At 42.1% G+C, this 23,291-nt stretch overlaps 1 protein-coding gene across 1 annotated transcript in view; it reads right to left on the minus strand.

The window, feature by feature from the left end:
- LOC117502014 (receptor-type tyrosine-protein phosphatase U-like) overlaps positions 1-23,291 on the minus strand; it is a 689,797-nt gene that overhangs the window by 665,469 nt on the left and 1,037 nt on the right. The window contains exons 2-8 of the mRNA XM_034160998.1: positions 11,886-12,069; positions 9,287-9,339; positions 9,091-9,212; positions 3,418-3,521; positions 2,665-2,813; positions 2,098-2,223; positions 1,868-2,005 (exon numbers count right to left, since the gene is read on the minus strand). Of these exons, the coding sequence (XP_034016889.1) occupies positions 1,868-2,005; positions 2,098-2,223; positions 2,665-2,813; positions 3,418-3,521; positions 9,091-9,212; positions 9,287-9,339; positions 11,886-12,004 (811 nt within the window). The 5' untranslated portion in view covers positions 12,005-12,069. The remainder of the gene's footprint in view (positions 1-1,867; positions 2,006-2,097; positions 2,224-2,664; positions 2,814-3,417; positions 3,522-9,090; positions 9,213-9,286; positions 9,340-11,885; positions 12,070-23,291) is intronic.

Below are 23,291 nucleotides of genomic sequence, written 5' to 3' on the forward strand. Positions count from 1 at the left end.
GAGGGAAACAGCAACAACAAACTTCTCCTGCTAGAGTGACAAGTTTTGCTCAGTCTGATTGGTTGTTTCAAAAGGCAGTGCAGTGACATCACACCACTTTTGTGAAAGTTTCAGAGATTTTCAACTTAAAGCACTCAGTGCAGCTGTACAAAAAAGGCAAAGCACTCTGGGGGAAGGAAAAAAATAGATGCTGCCACACAGAAGATAGCGATATGGACACGTGGCTTTATTCATCATCACCATCTCTCCTTTTATCTGACTTCACAGTTTGTTTGTTTGGTATGGACCTGGGGTCAAAATCCTAAACTTTCTCCCTGGCTTGCATTCACCTGGTAACATTTGTAAGTCAGCCAGCACTTAAAAATAAAAGCCACATTTGTGCAAACTGTCCTGTCATTGGTCAGCAGTGCCGTTTATGCTCTGAGGTTCAACTGACAGCAGAAACTTCAGAAAAAACAGCAAAAGTCTGACTGACCACTTTATATTTTCATGGGAGGGTTGAGGTCATCTGATCAAATTTAACTGAGAGGTATCTGTGCTCCATATCAACACCCACTTCAGTCTTCAGTGCCATTGGACAGAAGAACTGTGTGTATAATGTGTGGACTTCTGTTCACTGGTGTGGTTTATGAACCAATCCACCTGAAACCAAACAGAGTACCACGTGTTCAGGTGGATCATGGTTCACTTATTTGTCTGCACCAGAGTTTGAATGCGTGTTCAGAGTTCCAACCGACCTGAAGAGAGCAGGTGTGCAGAAACTGACGTCTTGACAGACACTGTTAAATATTCTTGCTGAACTCTGACTAATAAGAATTAGTGATAACTCACCAATTTCATGACACAGGACACTGATAGTGGTCGTGTGTGAAAGACGGTGTCACCCTCAACATTAGAGAGAGTCAGTGTGCAACAACATCAACCTGATTCACAAACAAAATCCATCACAGAATTTATCTAAAACACATGAAATTTGTGAAATAATTTGCTGGAATCACAGTTATGAGTTGTTCAGATTTTACACACACAGCTCTGAAGTGAAACCATCTGTGTTTCCAATATAGACGATTTCCCATGATGCTCTGTGTATTTTGGCTGATCTGACTCAGAGTGGAACCAGGCATCGCTCTTTGTGATAATCTTATCGTGGGCCTGTATCAAATCAAGTACTTATTTTAATCACTATTGAGACACCATGAAAAGTAAGTAAGTAAGTCCCTTCGGCTGCTCCCTTGTTTTCACTCGCGGTCACCACAGCAGATCAAAGGTGGACCTGCATGTTAATTTGGCACAAATTTTATGCCGGATGCCCTTCCTGACACAACTCCACATTACATGGAGAAATGTGCCAGGGGTGGGGTTTGAACCAGCAACCTTTGGCACTGAAACCAAGTACATTAGCCACTTGGCCACCATATATAAATGAATAAATAATGTGTTGCAGAATAAACATAAATGATTTATAAAATATATAAACAGGAAACAGATAACATCAAGGATTACAATTTATACTTTAGAATTATTTGTTTTAATGGTTTTACATTTGGATTACTTTCTGCATAATTAGTGTGAACAGTGATCTGTGGATCACATCGTGGTGCTCGTGGAGCTTCCACCTCTAATCTCTACAAACCTGTAAGTGGTGCATCATATTGAAACCTGTCAACTGTCATATTCTTTTGTAGCTTCCCTCCATTTTTGGTTTCTCGGTAAAACCCACATCTGTCTACAACTGAAAATGTTTTTATTGTTGAGCACATTCAGGAAATGTATCTTTTCCCAGACTTTTCTTTCAGTATGGTCATCAGAGCTGCTGTGAGCAGTTGTCTAGAACCCGATAAAGGTCAACATAAGCACATTTTCCTACCTGTGTCCTGTAAGGCAGCTTGTTCTGTGCGCTGCCGAACTCCGTTCAGCAGTGCCAGCAGCTCAGCACTGATGTTGGTGACCACTTCACCCAGCAAACCTACATCAGCTACGCCCTTCCAGAAGTTCAATGTCTCCTCTGTGGTCACACAGACAAGTCTCGGTCAAAGATGTACTGCATGATGTGATTTCAGAAGAAGATCTGCAGATACACTGTGTACCCAGTCTGACCTGAGATCTCAGCAGTTTTCTTCTTCTCAGGTGTCTCCACAGAGCTGGAGCTCCAGTCTGCCCGCCCGGTCTGAACCTCAGGTCTGTCCTCGCCCAGAGAGCTGCCGTCACTCAGCTCCACCTGAGCTAAAATTCAAACAGGAACACAAACATCATCCTCACACTAAAGAGTTTCACAATAAAATAATGCTTAACAAAAGTACACTCTGACATCAGCAATAAACAAGGGGTACTTCAGAATGTCTCATGCCCCATCAAACTTTGCAGGCTGTACTTAGGGCATCACCTCTTTGCAGCTAAGCCCTCAAACACACTGGGTACAAATCTGTGACACTGCAAAAACACTACATTTGTGTTCAGTACCTCTGCACAGCTAAAACTTACATGAACACAAAACCAGATGCATAATCCCCAAACCACCAGCCCTCCACACACCCACACACACACACCCATCCGTCCCACACGCCGTCCCACCCCCACCAAGAGTCTGAGTGAGAGCTGCCCCCGTGCATCACAAACCAACCACGTCTGTGCCGAGCATGAATCTCAACTCTGGGATTTTCTTACCGTGGGAGGATGTGGGTGTGGAAAGTCCAATCCCTTCAAGAGGACACCGGGTGTTGTTAATCAAAAGGTCAAACTTGGTGCTGCGGCATGTGTTGGTACACAGTGTACTGTGCTGGTAGAAATCAAGCTGACCTGAATCCATCATTTTTCTATGGAGGATATTAATAATGGCATCAGTTAGCAAACACAGCACAACATTAAGGCTTTTAGTTTGAGCAGATGTCAAACGTGCTGCGTTTATACTACTGATGCCGTCAGTGATAGTAAAGTACATGCTATGATTTACATGCAGGACTTAAAACACAAACAGTGGGGGGGTGGTCAGGAAAAAAATGAGAGCAGACTTAAAAAAAATAGCCAAAGGCATCCCAGAATATATGCAGAGCAATAGTGGGATTTAATGCAAATGTTCTATGAAATGCAAATGATCCCCAACATCATCTTCAGCAGATCTGCTTCAATTTTCAATATACTTTCATATTAAAGGTCAGCAGTGGTCAAAGACAGAGAGTTCCATGAGAGTCATCATCAGTACGTCCCATTAATAAGTAAGAAGTGATGGAATAAAGGTTACAAAGTGACAGAATTTTGCTTCTGTGTCTGATCTCTCTGCTTGTTACATCAGCTAATGAGATCCACCAGCAAGAATAAATATGTATGAGCAGGCAGAGCCTGATGACTAATTGCAATGTTCAGCACTCACAATATTAAAAACACATCTTACTGCTCACTTAGCAAAGTCTGTACGCTCACCTTAGCATGACTCCACCCATCCTGATCGCTCTCTTCCAGTCCTTCAGAGTGGCTTTTCCAGAAATATGCACAAACTGCTTTGGACTGATGAGTTGGTCTTCATACTAACAAAGAGAACATTAGATCACTTTGTCACTTTGACTTCACTGAGTGCAGAGAAAATGTCACAAAGCTGCATTTAAAAAAACATCATTGAAACCCCAACTACCCTTGAAAGGGTAGTTGTAAAACAGCTAACTGATCATCTGCAGAGGAATGGTCTATTTGAAGAGTTTCAGTCAGGTTTTAGAATTCATCATAGTACAGAAACAGCATTAGTGAAGGTTACAAATGATCTTCTTATGGCCTCAGACAGTGGACTCATCTCTGTGCTTGTTCTGTTAGACCTCAGTGCTGCTTTTGATACTGTTGACCATAAAATTTTATTACAGAGATTAGAGCATGCCATAGGTATTAAAGGCACTGCGCTGCGGTGGTTTGAATCATATTTATCTAATAGATTACAATTTGTTCATGTAAATGGGGAATGTTCTTCACAGACTAAGGTTAATTATGGAGTTCCACAAGGTTCTGTGCTAGGACCAGTGTTATTCACTTTATACATGCTTCCCTTAGGAAGTATTATTAGACGGCATTGCTTAAATTTTCATTGTTACGCAGATGATACCCAGCTTTATCTATCCATGAAGCCAGAGGACACACACCAATTAGCTAAACTGCAGGATTGTCTTACAGACATAAAGACATGGATGACCTCTAATTTCCTGCTTTTAAATTCAGATAAAACTGAAGTTATTGTACTTGGCCCCACAAATCTTAGAAACATGGTGTCTAACCAGATCCTTACTCTGGATGGCATTACCCTGACCTCTAGTAATACTGTGAGAAATCTTGGAGTCATTTTTGATCAGGATATGTCATTCAATGCGCATATTAAACAAATATGTAGGACTGCTTTTTTGCATTTGCGCAATATCTCTAAAATTAGAAAGGTCTTGTCTCAGAGTGATGCTGAAAAACTAATTCATGCATTTATTTCCTCTAGGCTGGACTATTGTAATTCATTATTATCAGGTTGTCCTAAAAGTTCCCTGAAAAGCCTTCAGTTAATTCAAAATGCTGCAGCTAGAGTACTAACGGGTACTAGAAGGAGAGCGCATATCTCACCCATATTGGCCTCCTGTTAATTCTAGAATAGAATTTAAAATTCTTCTTCTTACTTATAAGGTTTTGAATAATCAGGTCCCATCTTATCTTAGGGACCTCACAGTACCATATCACCCCAATAGAGCACTTCGCTCTCAGACTGCAGGATTACTTGTAGTTCCTAGGGTTTGTAAGAGTAGAATGGGAGGCAGAGCCTTCAGCTTTCAGGCTCCTCTCCTGTGGAACCAGCTCCCAATTCGGAATCTACTTTTAAGATTAGGCTTAAAACTTTCCTTTTTGCTAAAGCTTATAGTTAGGGCTGGATCAGGTGACCCTGAACCATCCCTTAGTTATGCTGCTATAGACTTAGACTGCTGGGGGGTTCCCATGATGCACTGAGTGTTTCTTTCTCTTTTTGCTCTGTATGCATCACTCTGCATTTAATCATTAGTGATCGATCTCTGCTCCCCTCCACAGCATGTCTTTTTCCTGGTTCTCTCCCTCAGCCCCAACCAGTCCCAGCAGAAGACTGCCCCTCCCTGAGCCTGGTTCTGCTGGAGGTTTCTTCCTGTTAAAAGGGAGTTTTTCCTTCCCACTGTCGCCAAGTGCTTGCTCACAGGGGGTCGTTTTGACCGTTGGGGTTTTACATAATTATTGTATGGCCTTGCCTTACAATATAAAGCGCCTTGGGGCAACTGTTTGTTGTGATTTGGCGCTATATAAATAAAATTGATTGATTGATTGAAGTGAGAAACAGCCATCTGTGTTGGACCAGTGGCTTATCCAAACTGATCATTCTTAAATACTCCAGCAATATCCATCTTCAGTAGGATTCAATGCACTGGGGACATGCAGGAATATTTCTGTAATGTGGCTAATAGAGTTGCATTCTGAAATCTCAGAAGCATAATGTTTTAGAACAGCACAATGTGGCACCGTAACATTTTAATCTAAATTGTCTGTGCTTGTTTCTTTGGTATTTGTTGTTATGAGTAAACACCCTTTCAACCGCACAAGTAAATTCTGAAATTGTTTTTTATGAGTTTTTTTGTTGAGTATGTGTGCGCCAAATAAATTCATTCATTCATTCAATCATTCATTCACAAGATATTTAATGTTCAAACTGATAAACTTTATTGTTTTTGTGCAAATATTTGCTCATTTTGAAATGGATGCCTGCAACAGGTTTCCAAAAAGCTGGGACAGTGGTATGTTTACCGCTGTGTTACATCACCTTTCCTTCTAACAACACTCAATAAGCGTTTGGGAACTGAGGACACTAATTGTTGAAGCTTTGTAGGTGGAATTCTTTCCCATTCTTGCTTGATGTACGACTTCAGTTGTTCAACAGTCCGGGGTCTCTGTTGTCGTATTTTGCACTTCATAATGCGCCACACATTTTCAACGGACGACAGGTCTGGACTGCAGGCAGGCCAGTCTAGTACCCGCACTCTTTTACTACGAAGCCACGCTGTTGGCACATGTGCAGAATATGGCTTGGCATTGTCTTGCTGAAATATCTTGTCTCTGTGGTGTATTCAATTGAATATAGGTTGAAGAGGATTTGAAAATCATTGTAATCTGTTTTTATTTACATTTTACACAATGTCCCAACTTCATTGAAATTGGGGTTGTAATCTATTAATCCATTTCATCGCTTTGGGTGAAGAGACTCCGTCTCAGACGAGGTCCAAAATGACACATGCACAGTGGAAGTTGGGCAGAACAATTTTTAGGGGGGGCCGTTCGGTCTGTGACACCGGGCCACATTGACCATCTCTGACTGGGGGATCCCGAAGTGTTCCCAGGCCAGTGTGGAGACATAATCTCTCCACCTGGTCCTGACTCATCCCCTGGGTCTCCTCCCAGATGGACGTGCTTGGAACACTTCCCTCGAGAGGTGCCCAGCGGGCATCTTTACCAAACCATCTGACATGATTAAATTAAAAAGTTATCAACCCAAAACCAAGTCAGGGACACATTCTGTGAGGTCAAAATGAAAACCACAAACACAAGTCCAAAAAGTCTGTCTTAAGTCTTGTCCGGGTTTGGAGGATCTATGATGTGTGTCATGCCTTTGCAATTTTGCTTGTAAACATGGAGAAAGGCAACTTCTTTGAACCAATGGTCATTTAAGTAGACTTTTTTTTATAAATAGCTGAGTTAAAAGCACACAGTTTAACTGAGTTCATAACTTTGGAAGTCCAGCAAACAGGTCCACATTTTGTCACAAGTGAGAGGTTGTTTAAAAATAAATAAATAATTTAAAGCCAGTTTTAGTGCATTCAATCAAGTAAGTCTGGAAATGACAATAATCCCCTGCACACCCCTTCTCTTCCATACGTAACACAGATCATTCATCGTTCTGAACAAACAGGTCCATTTTTCCTCCAAAAGGCTCAGCCTTTGTCCTGGTGATCAATCGCAAACTTCCCTCATTTTTATGTCAACTGTGGTCGACAGCCTTGATGATTGAGTGTTCTCTGAATGCAGGACGATGACACATTTCCACTTGATGTCTCCAACAACTTCATCAGCTCTTTATTTGTTATCCTGGGGTCCTGCTGGGACTTTCAAACCAGAATTCATTCATCCCTGGGTGTTATATTGGGCCACTTTCTTGAAGGACGTGAAGTCTGCAGGGTCCAAGATTCTTATATTTTCATACAGCAGATTACAGAGTTGCTACTTGTTCCTTGTATGTTTGGGAGATGAGACTTGTTCAGATCCAGAATTTTCTCTGGATCCCTTTTGTTAATTCTTTTTAGTTTCTCGTGCTCTTCAGGTGACCTAATTAGTCCACAACTGTGACCTCTCTCCAGCCACAGACACAGACACCTGGAATGCCTTCAGAGTTGTCACAGGTGTCTTGATGTCTCACTTCACTCGTCTCCTTCTTGCACGGTCACTCAGTTTTTTTACCGTACTGTTCATGTTTCTGAATGATGACTCCTGTCTGAGGGTGGTTTCCCACCACTGATTTGTGATTCCCAAGTGACTACATTTTGTGCAGGACCCAACAGACTGAAAAACTCCTTTGTCCCTCAGGCCATCAGACTGTACAACTCCTCACTCAGGGGGAGGGGAAGTAACAGGAAGAGGAGCGCAACAGTAGGAGCCAGTAAACCAGTAGTCAGCAGTATTTCTGGTATTTATATTTGTAAATTGTTTTTTTACTTTCACTTTTGATACTCTGTGTGCTTCTTACCCTGTGTGCTACTATACAATGCTGCTGGAACCTCAATTTCCCTGAGGGAGTCTTCCCAAGGGATTAATAAAGTTCTATCAAATCTATTCTAATTTTTGGAACAGAAAAAAAATAATAAATAAATAAATAAATATAAAGTCAGATACCCAATCAGGGTCTGAAAACTGTTATAAGCAGTGGTAAAATAAGTGTTGTAAAACACTGTGAGCGATCTGGACATTTTTAACACGTTTTTAAAAAAAAAAATAAAACTATGACATTGGAATATATCATGATAAAATACTGTGAATATTCAGATGTAAGTTGTGCAGAATGGGGTGATATTTTGCAAAGGTAGGTGACAGTGGACATCTGAGTAATATGAAAAGCATTTCGTGCTCGTCAACAGAAGTTTTAAGATGTAAAGAGATACATTTTAGCTTTGTGGAAAAGTGGGGGAATAACACTGGAGTGGCATTGTGAATATACACTCCTGTAAAGGAATTGTCCCTACTCAGACAAACTTTGAAATAACCGACGTAACTCTGCAAATGTTGAATACGCTTAATAAGTGGTCATGTAATGGTAGTCAATAAGAATTTTACATGCTATTTTAATAAATCAGGCCAAATTTGCTCAATTTTAGAATTATGATGCAAACTGGGGTCAAAATTCAGGATTGGGAGGCTGTCCAAAGATATTCAGCGACTTCAAGTGTCCAGAGAAAACTGGCAGAGAAACTAATGATTTATGGTAAATTCTTAAAAGTGTGCCAATAACTTTCAGGAGTACACTTAAGGTCTGCACTTTTTTAAAATGTTGCTTCACAACATTCTTTGTAGTTGTTCAAAAACTTTGGACATTTGACTATTTTGACTACGGTACACAGAACTGCTTCACGTGCATTTCCTTCTTGTGGGTTTTAGGGATTCTCAGGGCCGTGACATCGTGAAGATGTTGCCTCAAAGGCTTCACAGCCCCGACATGAAACAAGTTAAGTTTAAACTCTTGGTATGACAAGAGTCATCAGGAGAGGACACGTTCCCCTGTCCCCACAAACCAGTAACACAAAGTGTCGGCAGATCACCCAAGTACACACTTCTGCTAAATATGAATGAAACTGATCAACTGGTTCTTGAGATGTCGTGCTAACAAGCGAAACTGACGGACATGCTGATGGCTATATCCCCCTTTACTTCATACCGCGGGATAAAAATGTTCAAACAGTGGATAAGTGATTAAAAACCTCAGCTGTTATCTGGACTCCAAAAGCTGAGTTAGACACTGTAAGAGCTGCCATTTTCTTTCATGTGAAGTTAAAAACGATGAGTGAAACCAACCTTGACACATCTGACGTTGATGCCCGGACACACGAACTTCTTGACGAGCAGCACAGCTTCACTATCTCCACATGTTATCGGGATTCCGATTTCAACATCCTCCGCCTCAACCGCAGCTGGTTCTGACACAACGAGATGACAGGTGGGTTAACATGCACGTCAAACTTCACACAGCATCACTAAGACAAACACGCACCTGGATTTGTTTCAACAGCCATAACAGCTGCGTTTGTTTCCACGGACTCGTCTCTGAGGAAAGAAGAAGAAAAAAGCCTGTACTGTTAAAAGAAGGTGGAAACTTCAGCACGTACACAGGTTTGTTTTCAGCACATTATGACATATCTTCACAACTGACGTTTGAAAGCTTTGGATCTGCCCCCAAACCTGGCAACATGTTTCTCCAAAATCTCTCACAGGTGTTCAGCTAAGTTGAGGTCTGGTGACTACAAGGGTCATCCTACATATAGTCAGGTCCATAAGTAACTGAACACAGATACTTTAACTGTTTGTTTTATCTGTACACCTCCACAATGGAGTTGAAATGAAACTATCAGGATGTTCTTGTCATGTTGAGTTTCACCTTAAGTTAAAAGGGGTTTCAACAAAGACATCACATTAATTATTCAGACATTACAGACATGATGTGAAATCACGCTAGACGGCTCTGCGCCATGATATGAGATTAACGCATAGCTGATTTAAAATAGTGTTACTGTGTACTTAAAGCAAAGTGTGCACGTGCCCCCTCCCCCCCCCACACACACAGACAGACAGACAAGAAAAACCCAAAGTGAATGCACCCTGTAAAACAGTCACAAGAGTTACAGAAAGAGGGTGTGGAACACAAGTTGTTGCCAAAGACAAATGATGGGGATCAAACAGTGACGCACCACAAACACAGCTGAAACTCATGCACACGTGCATGCTACGTGTAACACACGTGTCTGACAGACCACAACTGTGCCCTTTGCACTGTGTTCCAGGTGTCACTCCACTGACAACTTGCAAACAAAGCCAGGGTAACGTGCACTTTCTTAGTGAATCCGGTTTAATTTTTCCAAAACTGACCAATCAAAAAAACCACCTTTATTGATCAGAACAGGACTTCTTGAGTTAAATTATATTACTCTTCTGATCTATGCATCAACAGGGTGCATAGCTGATTTAATGATGTATCTTTTCAGAAAATCAAAGCAGGAAAACCTGCACTCTGCAGGAACATCATCATCATGCAACTTCTGTCTGTTGCATCAACAGTTATACGGTGTCACTGTGGAGCGGCACAGAGGAGGGTTTTCTTCAAAATGTGATGCTACTTTGCCAGAAGGTACATGGCAAACCCAAGCCCAGAACTGATCAGTTTCCCTGTTTTACAATCCTTCTCTCCCCCAGTCCAACATAAAGCTGTAACCAGACGTTGCACCCAAGCGGTAAACTTCAATGGTGAAAAAATGAAGGCCAACTGGAAGTTTAGAAAGTTGTAATTCCTTGACCGTCCACTTGAGGCTGTCTTCACAAAAGGAGCATATTCCCACAGGAGTCCAACTTTAGAGCAGAAATAAACATGTTTACAGCCTGGTACAAAAAAACGTTTCCTCCATGAAAACTGTACAGGAGTGAGCGTTTCCTAACTTCTTAGTTTAAGATATTTTAGGCCATAAAGTTCTGTAAATTTGGGGGCGCGGTTGCTCTGAGTGACAGCGGCTGAGCCGAGTGTCTCCGTCTCTCATTGTGACCATAACTCGGAGTCCACTCGATATGTCTGCTAGCTGCTGTGTCTGTTTGCTTATAGTATTTTACCACTAAGTCCTGGAATAATCTCTCTTGTTGTGGTGATAGTCCAAATGGATCATCAGAGACGTCTGTGCTGTAATATTCACACTGAGTGAAATTAATGTTGTATGCTAACAGTATTAGCACTTTCAGCAGCTGTCAGTAGCCTGATCTGTTCAGTCCACTTAATGTACAATTACTGAGAAAATACAGTAAGTGGCTCATAGCTTATAATGTCCACACCAAAGAAAACCGTTATGAGAACCACCACACAGTCCCCAAAAATTTGATTTAATGAACACTTGAACCAGGCTAACTGCCTGTTAGTTCAACGACAGGGGTGTGTTCAGACTTCTTTTGTCACATACGAAGCCATCCATGCTCCACTCCTTTATGCACCAATGAGTTCACCGGAAATCAATGTTGCCGCTGCTGTAAACATGGCAAAGCCCAGATGTGGGCATCATATCAACTGTTCCGGGTGTCTATAGAAAACTTTTGGGTGATGTCACGCAGGCTTTGTCCAGTACAGGTGCACAGCTGTGGGCTGCACCACAGTTCTTCCACTTACATACACAGAAGCCTATAATTCTGTCAGAGCTGCCAAGGGTGTCTTGGAGGCTTCCCTCACTCGTCTTCTTCCAGCGTGGTCTCTCAATTTTTGAGAATTACCTTCTTGTCACAGATTTACCATACAGTGCCACACTGTCTGTATTTCTTCACCGTTGAAGTCCAAGACATACTCCCTGACTTGGAAATGTTCATGTGTTCATCCCCTGACTTGTCTCAAGACAACTAACTGTAAAACTGATAATTTAATCCATATATTTGCAATTAGGTGCCCCCTGTCCCAACTATTTGTTTGGAATGTGTTGCATGAATGGATGAATATTAACAAATTAAATGAAGTTAACCAATAAACATCAACTATTTTAGGTTGATAGTGTCTGCAGTGAAACAGAAGTCAAAGCAAATGTCAGAACTGATGTGCTTCCATCTGTCCATCTGATTTTTGTACATACCCCATGGTAACAGGCTGGAGCTGGAGGATGACTTGTGTCTTACTTGGGTCATCAGAGTCATCCTCAGCCTCAGTTTTCACCATGACCACCTCACCCATGACCTCATCCGTGGTTGCCATCACACTCAGAGGATGCTGGGGAGGGGAATCACGTTAATATGACAGCTCTCCAGCAGCTTGTTCATCTGTGGTAAATAAATCACAGGAAAAACTCAAATCTGATCTTTAGTCCATTTATCACACAGCAAGCTGATGTAACAGCGTGACAACATCATGACACGTACACACAAAAGTGTTGTAGAAGACAAAAACCTTGGGTGTGATATTCAAATACAAATCAAGTCAGCATATTAGCATCATGCTACGTAATGTCTGTAAGCATTTTTTTATGTGACAGAAGGGAGATTTCATGTTAGTGTTACCCTGTTAGCATCCCGTTATGTGATACCATTTGCACTGCATTGTGTGATGCTAGCGATTTTCATGCTGATGTTAGCCCATCATCAATTATCTGACGCTAGTGGGTTTTCTTGCTAGCAGGTTTTCTTGCTAACATTAGACTGTTAGCATTGCATTATGCAACTTTTCATGCTAATGTTAGCCCGTCAGCATTGGGTAATGTGGCGCAAGCAACTTCCAAGTCAGGCGAACCGTTAAATCCAGCGTGAATTGCTGTTTTAAAGCACACGCCCCTTGCTCAGGTCCTCAGCCACCACAAATATATATTTTTAATATTAACAATAATAATAATAATAATATAGCCTTTACTGTCATTGTACATACATAAATATATCTGTACACACACACACACACAAACATCAAAACTTGTCCTCTGCATTTAACCATCCTAATTACAGTAATGAATGAATGAATAAGCTTTATTGTTATTGTATAAAGAACACAATGAAATGTCGTTCGGCGACACCCCTGTGCAGCAGCTCCCTCACAGATAAATTACAATATACAACAGACTATCACATATAAAATATATAGTCTGTTAAAAACTCAGTATAAATAAGATAATGAATATTAAATACATATTTTAAAGAATAAAACAGTGGAGGGGATATCTGGTGCAATAATAAAAACAGTGCAGTGTGATCCCCAGTGCGATACAAGTAGTCAATATTCTTCTAAAAGTCTTTTCACAGCCATTGGGAAAAAGCTGTCCTTCAGTTTGTTTGTGCGGGCTCGGATAACCTGGAGCCTGCCAGACGGGAGGATGGAGAAGAGGGAGTGTCCTGGATGGTAGGGATCATTCATGATCTTTGTGGCCCGTCCGAGAAGGCGTTTTGAGTAAATCTCAGCCAGGGATGGGAGCGGGCAACCGATGATCCGCTGAGCTGCTTTAATCACTCACTGAAGCTGTTTCTTCTCAGATGCGGTGCAGCTGGCGTACCACACCGTACATCCATATGTGAGTACGCTCTCGATGGTACAGCTGTAGAAATTCTTCAACAGAGGCGGAGGCAGCTTGTTCTTTTTCAATGTTCCTAGGAAAAATAGGCGTTGCTGGGCCTTTTTAACCATATGATTGGTACTGGCTGTCCAGCCAACTTCCTCAGAGATGTGTAGTCCTAGGAACTTGAATTCTTGAAAAAAAGACACAATCCAACCACTAGGGGCAGTGAGCAGCCACAATACGCTGCCCGGGGACCAACTCCAGATGTAGAGACGTTGCCTTGGTCAGAGGCAGAGAAAGGAGCAGACCCTAAATAAGCATGATTATGATTGTTGGAGGAAATCTGAAGGAAGTCACGCAGACACGGGAAGAACATGCAAACTCCACAAAGAAAGGGTGGAAAGCAATTCCTGCTTCCTGCTGTGAGGTACCCTGTTGCTCACAAAGGAGTTTCTCAGCTCATGCTAAAGTTAGATGTGGTGTCTGTGCCTTGACATAAAACCATAGACTGTGTCTATCCTCGACAAAGTCTGATTGACGTCACAACATGGTGACGATCACGTTGGCATGAACACATTAATGCATAAAGGGGCAGAGCGTGAGTGATTCAGTGTGTGATGAAAGAAGCTTGAACAAATGCCTCTCTGAGTCCAAACCAGCTACGCTAACAGGCTAACCTGTTATTAAATCATATTTTTGGGGACTGCGGTGCTTCTCATAACAGTTTTCTTTGGTGTGGACATTACAAGTTATGAGCCGTTTGTTTTCTCAGCAATTATGCATAAACGGGGCTTAAGGCTACCAATAGCTGCTAAAAGTGCTAACACCATTAGCATACAACATTCAATATCACAAGAACTTCACTTAGCGTAAATATTAAAGCAGAGACATCTTAGATGATCCGTGAGGACGTTTCACCACAACAAAAAGACAGATCATTCCAAGTGTTCATAATAAAATACTCCAAAGAAAACAGACACAGTCTCCACAGCAGCACATGGCCGCTGCCAGCGGACTCTGAGTTATGGTCGGATGTTCCGAGAGAACCAGACACTCTGATCAGATGCTGTCACTCAAAGAGACCACACCCACAATTATACTGAACTTTATGGATTAAAACATCTTAAACTAAGAAGTTACAAAATTCAACACTGTACAGTTGTCATGGAGGAGGAAACTATGCAGAGCGACCAAAACCATTTTTGTTTTGTTGCCCCGGGTTGTAAACATGTTTATTTCTGCTCTAAAGAATGGCCATTTTAACATTGAATTCTATGGGAATGTGCTCTGTTTTAGAGCCTCAAGTAGCTATTCAAGCAACTGCAACTATTTGTTTCCAGTTGAGCTTCATCTGAGACCATCAAAGTTTACTGCTTGCATCAAACTTACTGCCAAGCCAGATACACAACATATTATATAAAGACTGCATCTCCACTACAACAAGGAATCAGTGCTGCAACACAATGACCACATCAGCCAATTATGGACTGCAACTGGAGATTTTATATATATATATAAATACAGAGCATCCATAAAGTATTCACAGTGCTTCACTTTCTCCACATTTTACGTTACAGCCTTATTCCCAAACTGAGTAAATTCATTTTTCCCCTCAAAATTCTACTCATAACACCCCATAATAATAACATGAAAAAAGTTTGTTTTTTTTTTGTTTTTTTGCAAATTTATTAAAAACAAAACAAAAAAAAATTAAAAATAAATCACATGTCCATAAGTATTCACCGCCTTTGCTAGAAAGGCCAAGATGGTGCCGTTGTGTCTGGCTGCTCGTCTGCTGCTCTCCAGTCTGTTTGTTATTTTATTGTTTTTAATTTATGCTGTTTTTGAGTCAGAGGCACTGCGGGTGTATGATCGCCAAACTCTGCTGGATCTCCAGCCCCCGGGTCGTGGTGCGGTGTGGTTATCGGCGGGTGGACAGAACTTTCCGCCCCCATTTTTATCGGAGGTGCCGGCTTTTCTGTGACGTGCTCCTGCGCTGCCTTTCGGCCGAAAGCACAGTCGTCGCCGCGGGAGACGAAGTGGACGTCTGGTGAAGCTGAAGCTCTGTTTGACCTGCTGTTTGGCTTCCGGACGAGCTGTGCACAGAATTCTGGCAGGATCTGTGCTGCCCTGGCGCCTTGTGGATCCAGTTAGAGCCTGTGTGGTGCCGCTGGTCGGCTCTGAGGACTGTCGGCCCGGCCGTCCATGTCTTCGCCGGATTGATGTGCGCCAGTGGCGCTCTCGGAACCTGGGCTTGCTTTGCAGGGTTCCGAACAGTGAGATTGTCATCCCCACTGAGGTCCTTACCCTGGGTCTCCTGAACATCAGATCACTGTCCTCGAAATCATTGTTGATTAATGATTTAATCATGGATCATCATTTAGATATGATTGGCTTGTGTGAAACCTGGCTCAAACCCACAACTCTGCTTCCTCTGAATGAGGCCTGCCCACCAGCGTACACATTTAGTCACGTGTCTCGTGGTGTGAAGCAAGGCGGGGGTGTGGCTTTTATTTATAAATCTAGGTTTTCTTTATTAGCTGTTGGGGGTCACAAATATAATTCCTTTGAGCATCTGACTCTCCGTTACACCCATGATGCTAAGTACTGTCAGGGTCATAAAACTGGAGCTCAGCTATGTTATTTTGTCACTGTTTATAGGCCCCCTGGCCCATATTCTGACTTCTTAGATGAATTTGGTGCATTCATCTCTAGTTTGTCAACTAGTGCAGATAACATTTTTATTATTGGTGATTTTAACATTCATATAAATAAGCCCTCTGATCCCCTTAGTAAATCATTTATGCAAATTGTGGATGCTTTAGGATTCCAGCAATGCACTCCGGATCCAACACACATTAGTGGAAATACCCTGGATCTGGTTCTTGCACGTGGGTTTGCTGTCACAAATATTGACATTTTGCCTCTCACATCTATAGTCTCTGACCACTTATCAGGTTTACATTTACGCTGCCGTGTTTAGTGGAACAACAACCTTGTCTACTCCTGCAGCGTCATATTAAACCCTCAACTGTGACTGAACTTGAGGCCAGACTACCTGATATTTTAGCTTTGAATATGGAGAATGCTAAATCAGTGGACAGCCTCGCGGATAGTCTAAATTTAACGCATAAAACTACACTTGATAAGATTGCGCCTCCTCTTTTAAGGTCACGCCCTCCTAAGGCACAGTAGCCTTGGTTCAATGACTATTTGCGTGACCTCATCATAGTTTGACCTCATCATATTTTGCTCAATAGGTTGGAGAATTTTTTTGGGATTACTGGAAGTGCCCTTGCCTGGTTGATGTCATATCTGTCCAGCCGTTATCAATGTGTCTTGTATAATAGCACTACCTCTGACCTTGCTGACATGAGATTTGGGGTCCCACAGGGATATGTTTTAGGCCCCTTGTTTTTCTCCCTGTATGTGGCACCCCTTGGGCGTATACTGCGGAGTTTTGGGATTGCCTTTCATTGTTATGCTGATGATACTAAGTTGTACATGCCGATAACTGCAGGAAATCTCACTCCCATAAAATCCCTGGAGGACTGTCTTCTGTCAGTGAGAAGTTGGATGTCTAGTAACTTCCTACTTTTAAACTTTGATAAGACGAAAATGATGGTTCTTGGTCCAGCGAGACATCGGCATCAGTTTGACCAGCTGGCGCTCAGCCTGGGTTCGTGTGTCATACATCATACGGACAAAATGAGGAACCTTGGGGTAATTTTTGATCCCACGTTGTCTTTTGACCTCCACATCAGGGATGTTACTAGGACTGCTTTTTTCCATCTGAGAAATATAGCGAGGATCCGCCCCATCCTGTCCATGGCTGATGCTGAGACCCTGATTCATGCTTTTGTTTCTTCTAGACTAGATTATTGTAATGTTCTATTTTCAGGGTTACCACAGTCCAGCATTAGGGGTCTTCAGCTGGTTCAGAACACTGCTGCCAGACTTCTGACACGTAGCAGAAGGTCTGAACATATCACCCATTTTGGCATCTTTGCACTGGCTACCTGTCTCTGTGAGAGCAGATTTTAAGGTTTTGTTATTGACTTAGAGGGTTGTTCATGGACTGGCACCATCTTATCTGGCTGATCTGGTGGAACTTTACGTGCCGGTCCGGGCTTTGCGGTCACAGGATGCGGGACTTCTCTGTGTTCCCAGGGTGAAGAAGAAGTCAGCAGGTCAAAGAGTCTTTTCGTATCATGCACCCACCCTGTGGAACAGTCTTTCTGCGACCGTGAGGCAGTCTGAGTCCGTGGACATTTTTAGGTCAAGACTCAAAACCTATTTTTATTCTCTTTCTTATGGATAGCTTTTATTTGTTTTATTCTTTTACTTCTGTTTTTATTTATGTATTTGAATTTTTTTTACTCATTTCTAATTATTTATTCAATTTTATGTTGACTTGTTTTATGTAAGGCGCCTTGAGACGGCTTTTGCTGTGATTTGGCGCATTATAAGCTAATTAAATTAAATTAAATTAAATTTGCTCAATACATTGTTGATGCTCCTTTGGCAGCAATTCCAGCCTCAAGTCTTCTTGAATATGATGCCACAAGCTTGGTGCAGCTATCTTTGGGCAGTTTGGTCCATTCCTCTTTGCAGCACCTCTCAAGCTCCATTAGGTTGGACGGGGAGTGTCGGTGCACAGACATTTTCAGATCTCTCCAGAGATGTTCAGTCAGATTCAGGTCTGGACTCTGGCTGGGCCACTCAAGGACATTCACAGAGTTGTCCTGAAGACACTCCTTTGATATCTTAGCTGTGTGTTTAGGGTCATTGTCCTGCTGAAAGATGAACCGTCACCCCAGTCTGAGGTCAAGAGCGCTCTGGAGCAGGTTTTCATCCAGGATGTCTCTGTACATTGCAGCATTCATCTTTCCCTCAATCCTGACTAGTCTCCCAGTTCCTACTGCTGAAAAACATCCCCACAGCATGATGCTGCCACCACCATGCTTCACTGTAGGGATGGTGCCTGGTTTCCTCCAAACATGACACCAAACAGTTCAGTCGTTGTCTCATCAGACCAGAGAATTTTGTTTCTCCTGGTCTGAGAGTCCTTCAGGTGACTTTTGTCAAACTCCAGGTGGGCTGCCATGTGCCTTTTACTGAGAAGTGGCTTCCGTCTGGACACTCTACCATACAGGCCTGATTGGTGGATTGCTGCAGAGATGGTTGTCCTTCTGGAAGGTTCTCCTCTCTCCACAGAGGAATGCTGGAGCTCTGACAGAGTGACCATCGGGTTCTTGGTCACCTCCCTGACTAAGGTCCTTCTCCTCCGATTGATGTTTAGATGGGCGTCCAGCTCTAGGAGAAGTCCTGGTGGATCTGAACTTCTTCCATTTACAGATGATGGAGGCCACTGTGCTCATTGGGACCTTCAAAGCAGCAGAAATGTTTCTGTAGCCTACCCCAGATTTGTGCCTCGTGACAATCCTGTCTCTGAGGTCTACAGACAATTCCTTTGACGTCATGTTTGTTTTGTGCTCTGACTGTCAACTGTGGGACCTTATATGTAGACAGGTGTGTGTCTTTACAAATCATGTCCAATCAACTGAATTTATCCCAGGTGGATGACAATTAAGCTGTAGAAACATCTTAAGGATGATCAGTGGAAACAGGAGGCACCTGAGCTCAATTTTGAGCTTCATGTCAAAGACTGTGAATACGTATGTGTGATTTCTTAGTTTTATCAATCAATCAATTCAATCAATTTTTTTATATAGCGCCAAATCACAACAAACAGTTGCCCCAAGGCGCTTTATATTGTAAGGCAAGGCCATACAATAATTATGTAAAACCCCAACGGTAAAAATGACCCCCTGTGAGCAAGCACTTGGCTACAGTGGGAAGGAAAAACTCCCTTTTAACAGGAAGAAACCTCCAGCAGAACCAGGCTCAGGGAGGGGCAGTCTTCTGCTGGGACTGGTTGGGGCTGAGGGAGAGAACCAGGAAAAAGACATGCTGTGGAGGGGAGCAGAGATCGATCACTAATGATTAAATGCAGAGTGGTGCATACAGAGCAAAAAGAGAAAGAAACAGTGCATCATGGGAACCCCCCAGCAGTCTACGTCTACAGCAGCATAACTAAGGGATGGTTCAGGGTCACCTGATCCAGCCCTAACTATAAGCTTTAGCAAAAAGGAAAGTTTTAAGCCTAATCTTAAAAGTAGAGAGGGTGTCTGTCTCCCTGATCTGAATTGGGAGCTGGTTCCACAGGAGAGGAGCCTGAAAGCTGAAGGCTCTGCCTCCCATTCTACTCTTACAAACCCTAGGAACTACAAGTAAGCCTGCAGTCTGAGAGCAAAGCGCTCTATTGGGGTGATATGGTACTACGAGGTCCCTAAGATAAGATGGGACCTGATTATTCAAAACCTTATAAGTAAGAAGAAGAATTTTAAATTCTATTCTAGAATTAACAGGAAGCCAATGAAGAGAGGCCAATATGGGTGAGATATGCTCTCTCCTTCCAGTCCCCGTCAGTACTCTAGCTGCAGCATTTTGAATTAACTGAAGGCTTTTTAGGGAACTTTTAGGACAACCTTATAATAATGAATTACAATAGTCCAGCCTAGAGGAAATAAATGCATGAATTAGTTTTTCAGCATCACTCTGAGACAAGACCTTTCTAATTTTAGAGATATTGCGTAAATGCAAAAAAGCAGTCCTACATATTTGTTTAATATGCGCTTTGAATGACATATCCTGATCAAAAATGACTCCAAGATTTCTCACAGTATTACTAGAGGTCAGGGTAATGCCATCCAGAGTAAGGATCTGGTTAGACACCATGTTTCTAAGATTTGTGGGGCCAAGTACAATAACTTCAGTTTTATCTGAGTTTAAAAGCAGGAAATTAGAGGTCATCCATCTTTTTATGTCTGTAAGACAATCCTGCAGTTTAGCTAATTGGTGTGTGTCCTCTGGCTTCATGGATAGATAAAGCTGGGTATCATCTGCGTAACAATGAAAATTTAAGCAATACCGTCTAATAATACTGCCTAAGGGAAGCATGTATAAAGTGAATAAAATTGGTCCTAGCACAGAACCTTGTGGAACTCCATAATTAACTTTAGTCTGTGAAGAAGATTCCCCATTTACATGAACAAATTGTAATCTATTAGACAAATATGATTCAAACCACCGCAGCGCAGTGCCTTTAATACCTATGGCATGCTCTAATCTCTGTAATAAAATTTTATGGTCAACAGTATCAAAAGCAGCACTGAGGTCCAACAGAACAAGCACAGAGACGAGTCCACTGTCCGAGGCCATAAGAAGATCATTTGTAACCTTCACTAATGCTGTTTCTGTACTATGATGAATTCTAAAACCTGACTGAAACTCTTCAAATAGACCATTCCTCTGCAGATGATCAGTTAGCTGTTTTACAACTACCCTTTCAAGAATTTTTGAGAGAAAAGGAAGGTTGGAGATTGGCCTATAATTAGCTAAGATAGCTGGGTCAAGTGATGGCTTTTTAAGTAATGGTTTAATTACTGCCACCTTAAAAGCCTGTGGTACATAACCAACTAACAAAGATAGATTGATCATATTTAAGATCGAAGCATTAAATAATGGTAGGGCTTCCTTGAGCAGGCTGGTAGGAATGGGGTCTAATAAACATGTTGATGGTTTGGATGAAGTAACTAATGAAAATAACTCAGACAGAACAATCGGAGAGAAAGAGTCTAACCAAATACCAGCATCACTGAAAGCAGCCAAAGATAACGATACGTCTTTGGGATGGTTATGAGTAATTTTTTCTCTAATAGTTAAAATTTTGTTAGCAAAGAAAGTCATGAAGTCATTACTAATTAAAGTTAATGGAATACTCAGCTCAATAGAGCTCTGACTCTTTGTCAGCCTGGCTACAGTGCTGAAAAGAAACCTGGGGTTGTTCTTATTTTCTTCAATTAGTGATGAGTAGAAAGATGTCCTAGCTTTACGGAGGGCTTTTTTATAGAGCAAGACTCTTTTTCCAGGCTAAGTGAAGATCTTCTAAATTAGTGAGACGCCATTTCCTCTCCAACTTACGGGTTATCTGCTTTAAGCTACGAGTTTGTGAGTTATACCACGGAGTCAGGCACTTCTGATTTAAAGCTCTCTTTTTCAGAGGAGCTACAGCATCCAAAGTTGTCTTCAATGAGGATGTAAAACTATTGACGAGATACTCTAACTCCCTTACAGAGTTTAGGTAGCTACTCTGCACTGTGTTGGTATATGACATTAGAGAACATAAAGAAGGAATCATATCCTTAAACCTAGTTACAGCGCTTTCTGAAAGACTTCTAGTGTAATGAAACTTATTCCCCACTGCTGGGTAGTCCATCAGAGTAAATGTAAATGTTATTAAGAAATGATCAGACAGAAGGGACTTTTCAGGGAATACTGTTAAGTCTTCTATTTCCATACCATAAGTCAGAACAAGATCTAAGATATGATTAAAGTGGTGGGTGGACTCATTTACTTTTTGAGCAAAGCCAATAGAGTCTAATAATAGATTAAATGCAGTGTTGAGGCTGTCATTCTCAGCATCTGTGTGGATGTTAAAATCGCCCACTATAATTATCTTATCTGAGCTAAGCACTAAGTCAGACAAAAGGTCTGAAAATTCACAGAGAAACTCACAGTAACGACCAGGTGGACGATAGATAATAACAAATAAAACTGGTTTTTGGGACTTCCAATTTGGATGGACAAGACTAAGAGTCAAGCTTTCAAATGAATTAAAGCTCTGTCTGGGTTTTTGATTAATTAATAAGCTGGAATGGAAGATTGCTGCTAATCCTCCGCCCCGGCCCGTGCTACGAGCATTCTGACAGTTAGTGTGACTCGGGGGTGTTGACTCATTTAAACTAACATATTCATCCTGCTGTAACCAGGTTTCTGTAAGGCAGAATAAATCAATATGTTGATCAATTATTATATCATTTACCAACAGGGACTTAGAAGAGAGAGACCTAATGTTTAATAAACCACATTTAACTGTTTTAGTCTGTGGTGCAGTTGAAGGTGCTATATTATTTTTTCTTTTTGAATTTTTATGCTTAAATAGATTTCTGCTGGTTATTGGTGGTCTGGGAGCAGGCACCGTCTCTACGGGGATGGGGTAATGAGGGGATGGCAGGGGGAGAGAAGCTGCAGAGAGGTGTGTAAGACTACAACTCTGCTTCCTGGTCCCAACCCTGGATAGTCACGGTTTGGAGGATTTAAGAAAATTGGCCAGATTTCTAGAAATGAGAGCTGCTCCATCCAAAGTGGGATGGATGCCGTCTCTCCTAACAAGACCAGGTTTTCCCCGGAAGCTTTGCCAATTATCTATGAAGCCCACCTCATTTTTTGGACACCACTCAGACAGCCAGCAATTCAAGGAGAACATGCGGCTAAACATGTCACTCCCGGTCCAATTGGGGAGGGGCCCAGAGAAAACTACAGAGTCCGACATTGTTTTTGCAAAGTTACACACCGATTCAATGTTAATTTTAGTGACCTCCGATTGGCGTAACCGGGTGTCATTACTGCCGATGTGAATTACAATCTTACCAAATTTACGCTTAGCCTTAGCCAGCAGTTTCAAATTTCCTTCAATGTCGCCTGCTCTGGCCCCCGGAAGACAATTGACTATGGTTGCTGGTGTCGCTAACTTCACATTTCGCAAAACAGAGTCGCCAATAACCAGAGTTTGATCCTCGGCGGGTGTGTCGTCGAGTGGGGAAAAACGGTTAGAAATGTGAACGGGTTGGCGGTGTACACGGGGCTTCTGTTTAGAACTACGCTTCCTCCTCACAGTCACCCAGTCGGCCTGCTTTCCCGGCTGCTCGGGATCTGCCAGGGGGTAACTAATGGCGGCTAAGCTACCTTGGTCCGCACCGACTACAGGGGCCTGGCTAGCTGAAGAATTTTCCACGGTGCGGAGCCGAGTCTCCAATTCGCCCAGCCTGGCCTCCAAAGCTACGAATAAGCTACACTTATTACAAGTACCATTACTGCTAA

Source organism: Thalassophryne amazonica, chromosome 20 (assembly GCF_902500255.1).
Source record: "Thalassophryne amazonica chromosome 20, fThaAma1.1, whole genome shotgun sequence".
Taxonomy (NCBI): Eukaryota; Metazoa; Chordata; class Actinopteri; order Batrachoidiformes; family Batrachoididae; genus Thalassophryne; species Thalassophryne amazonica.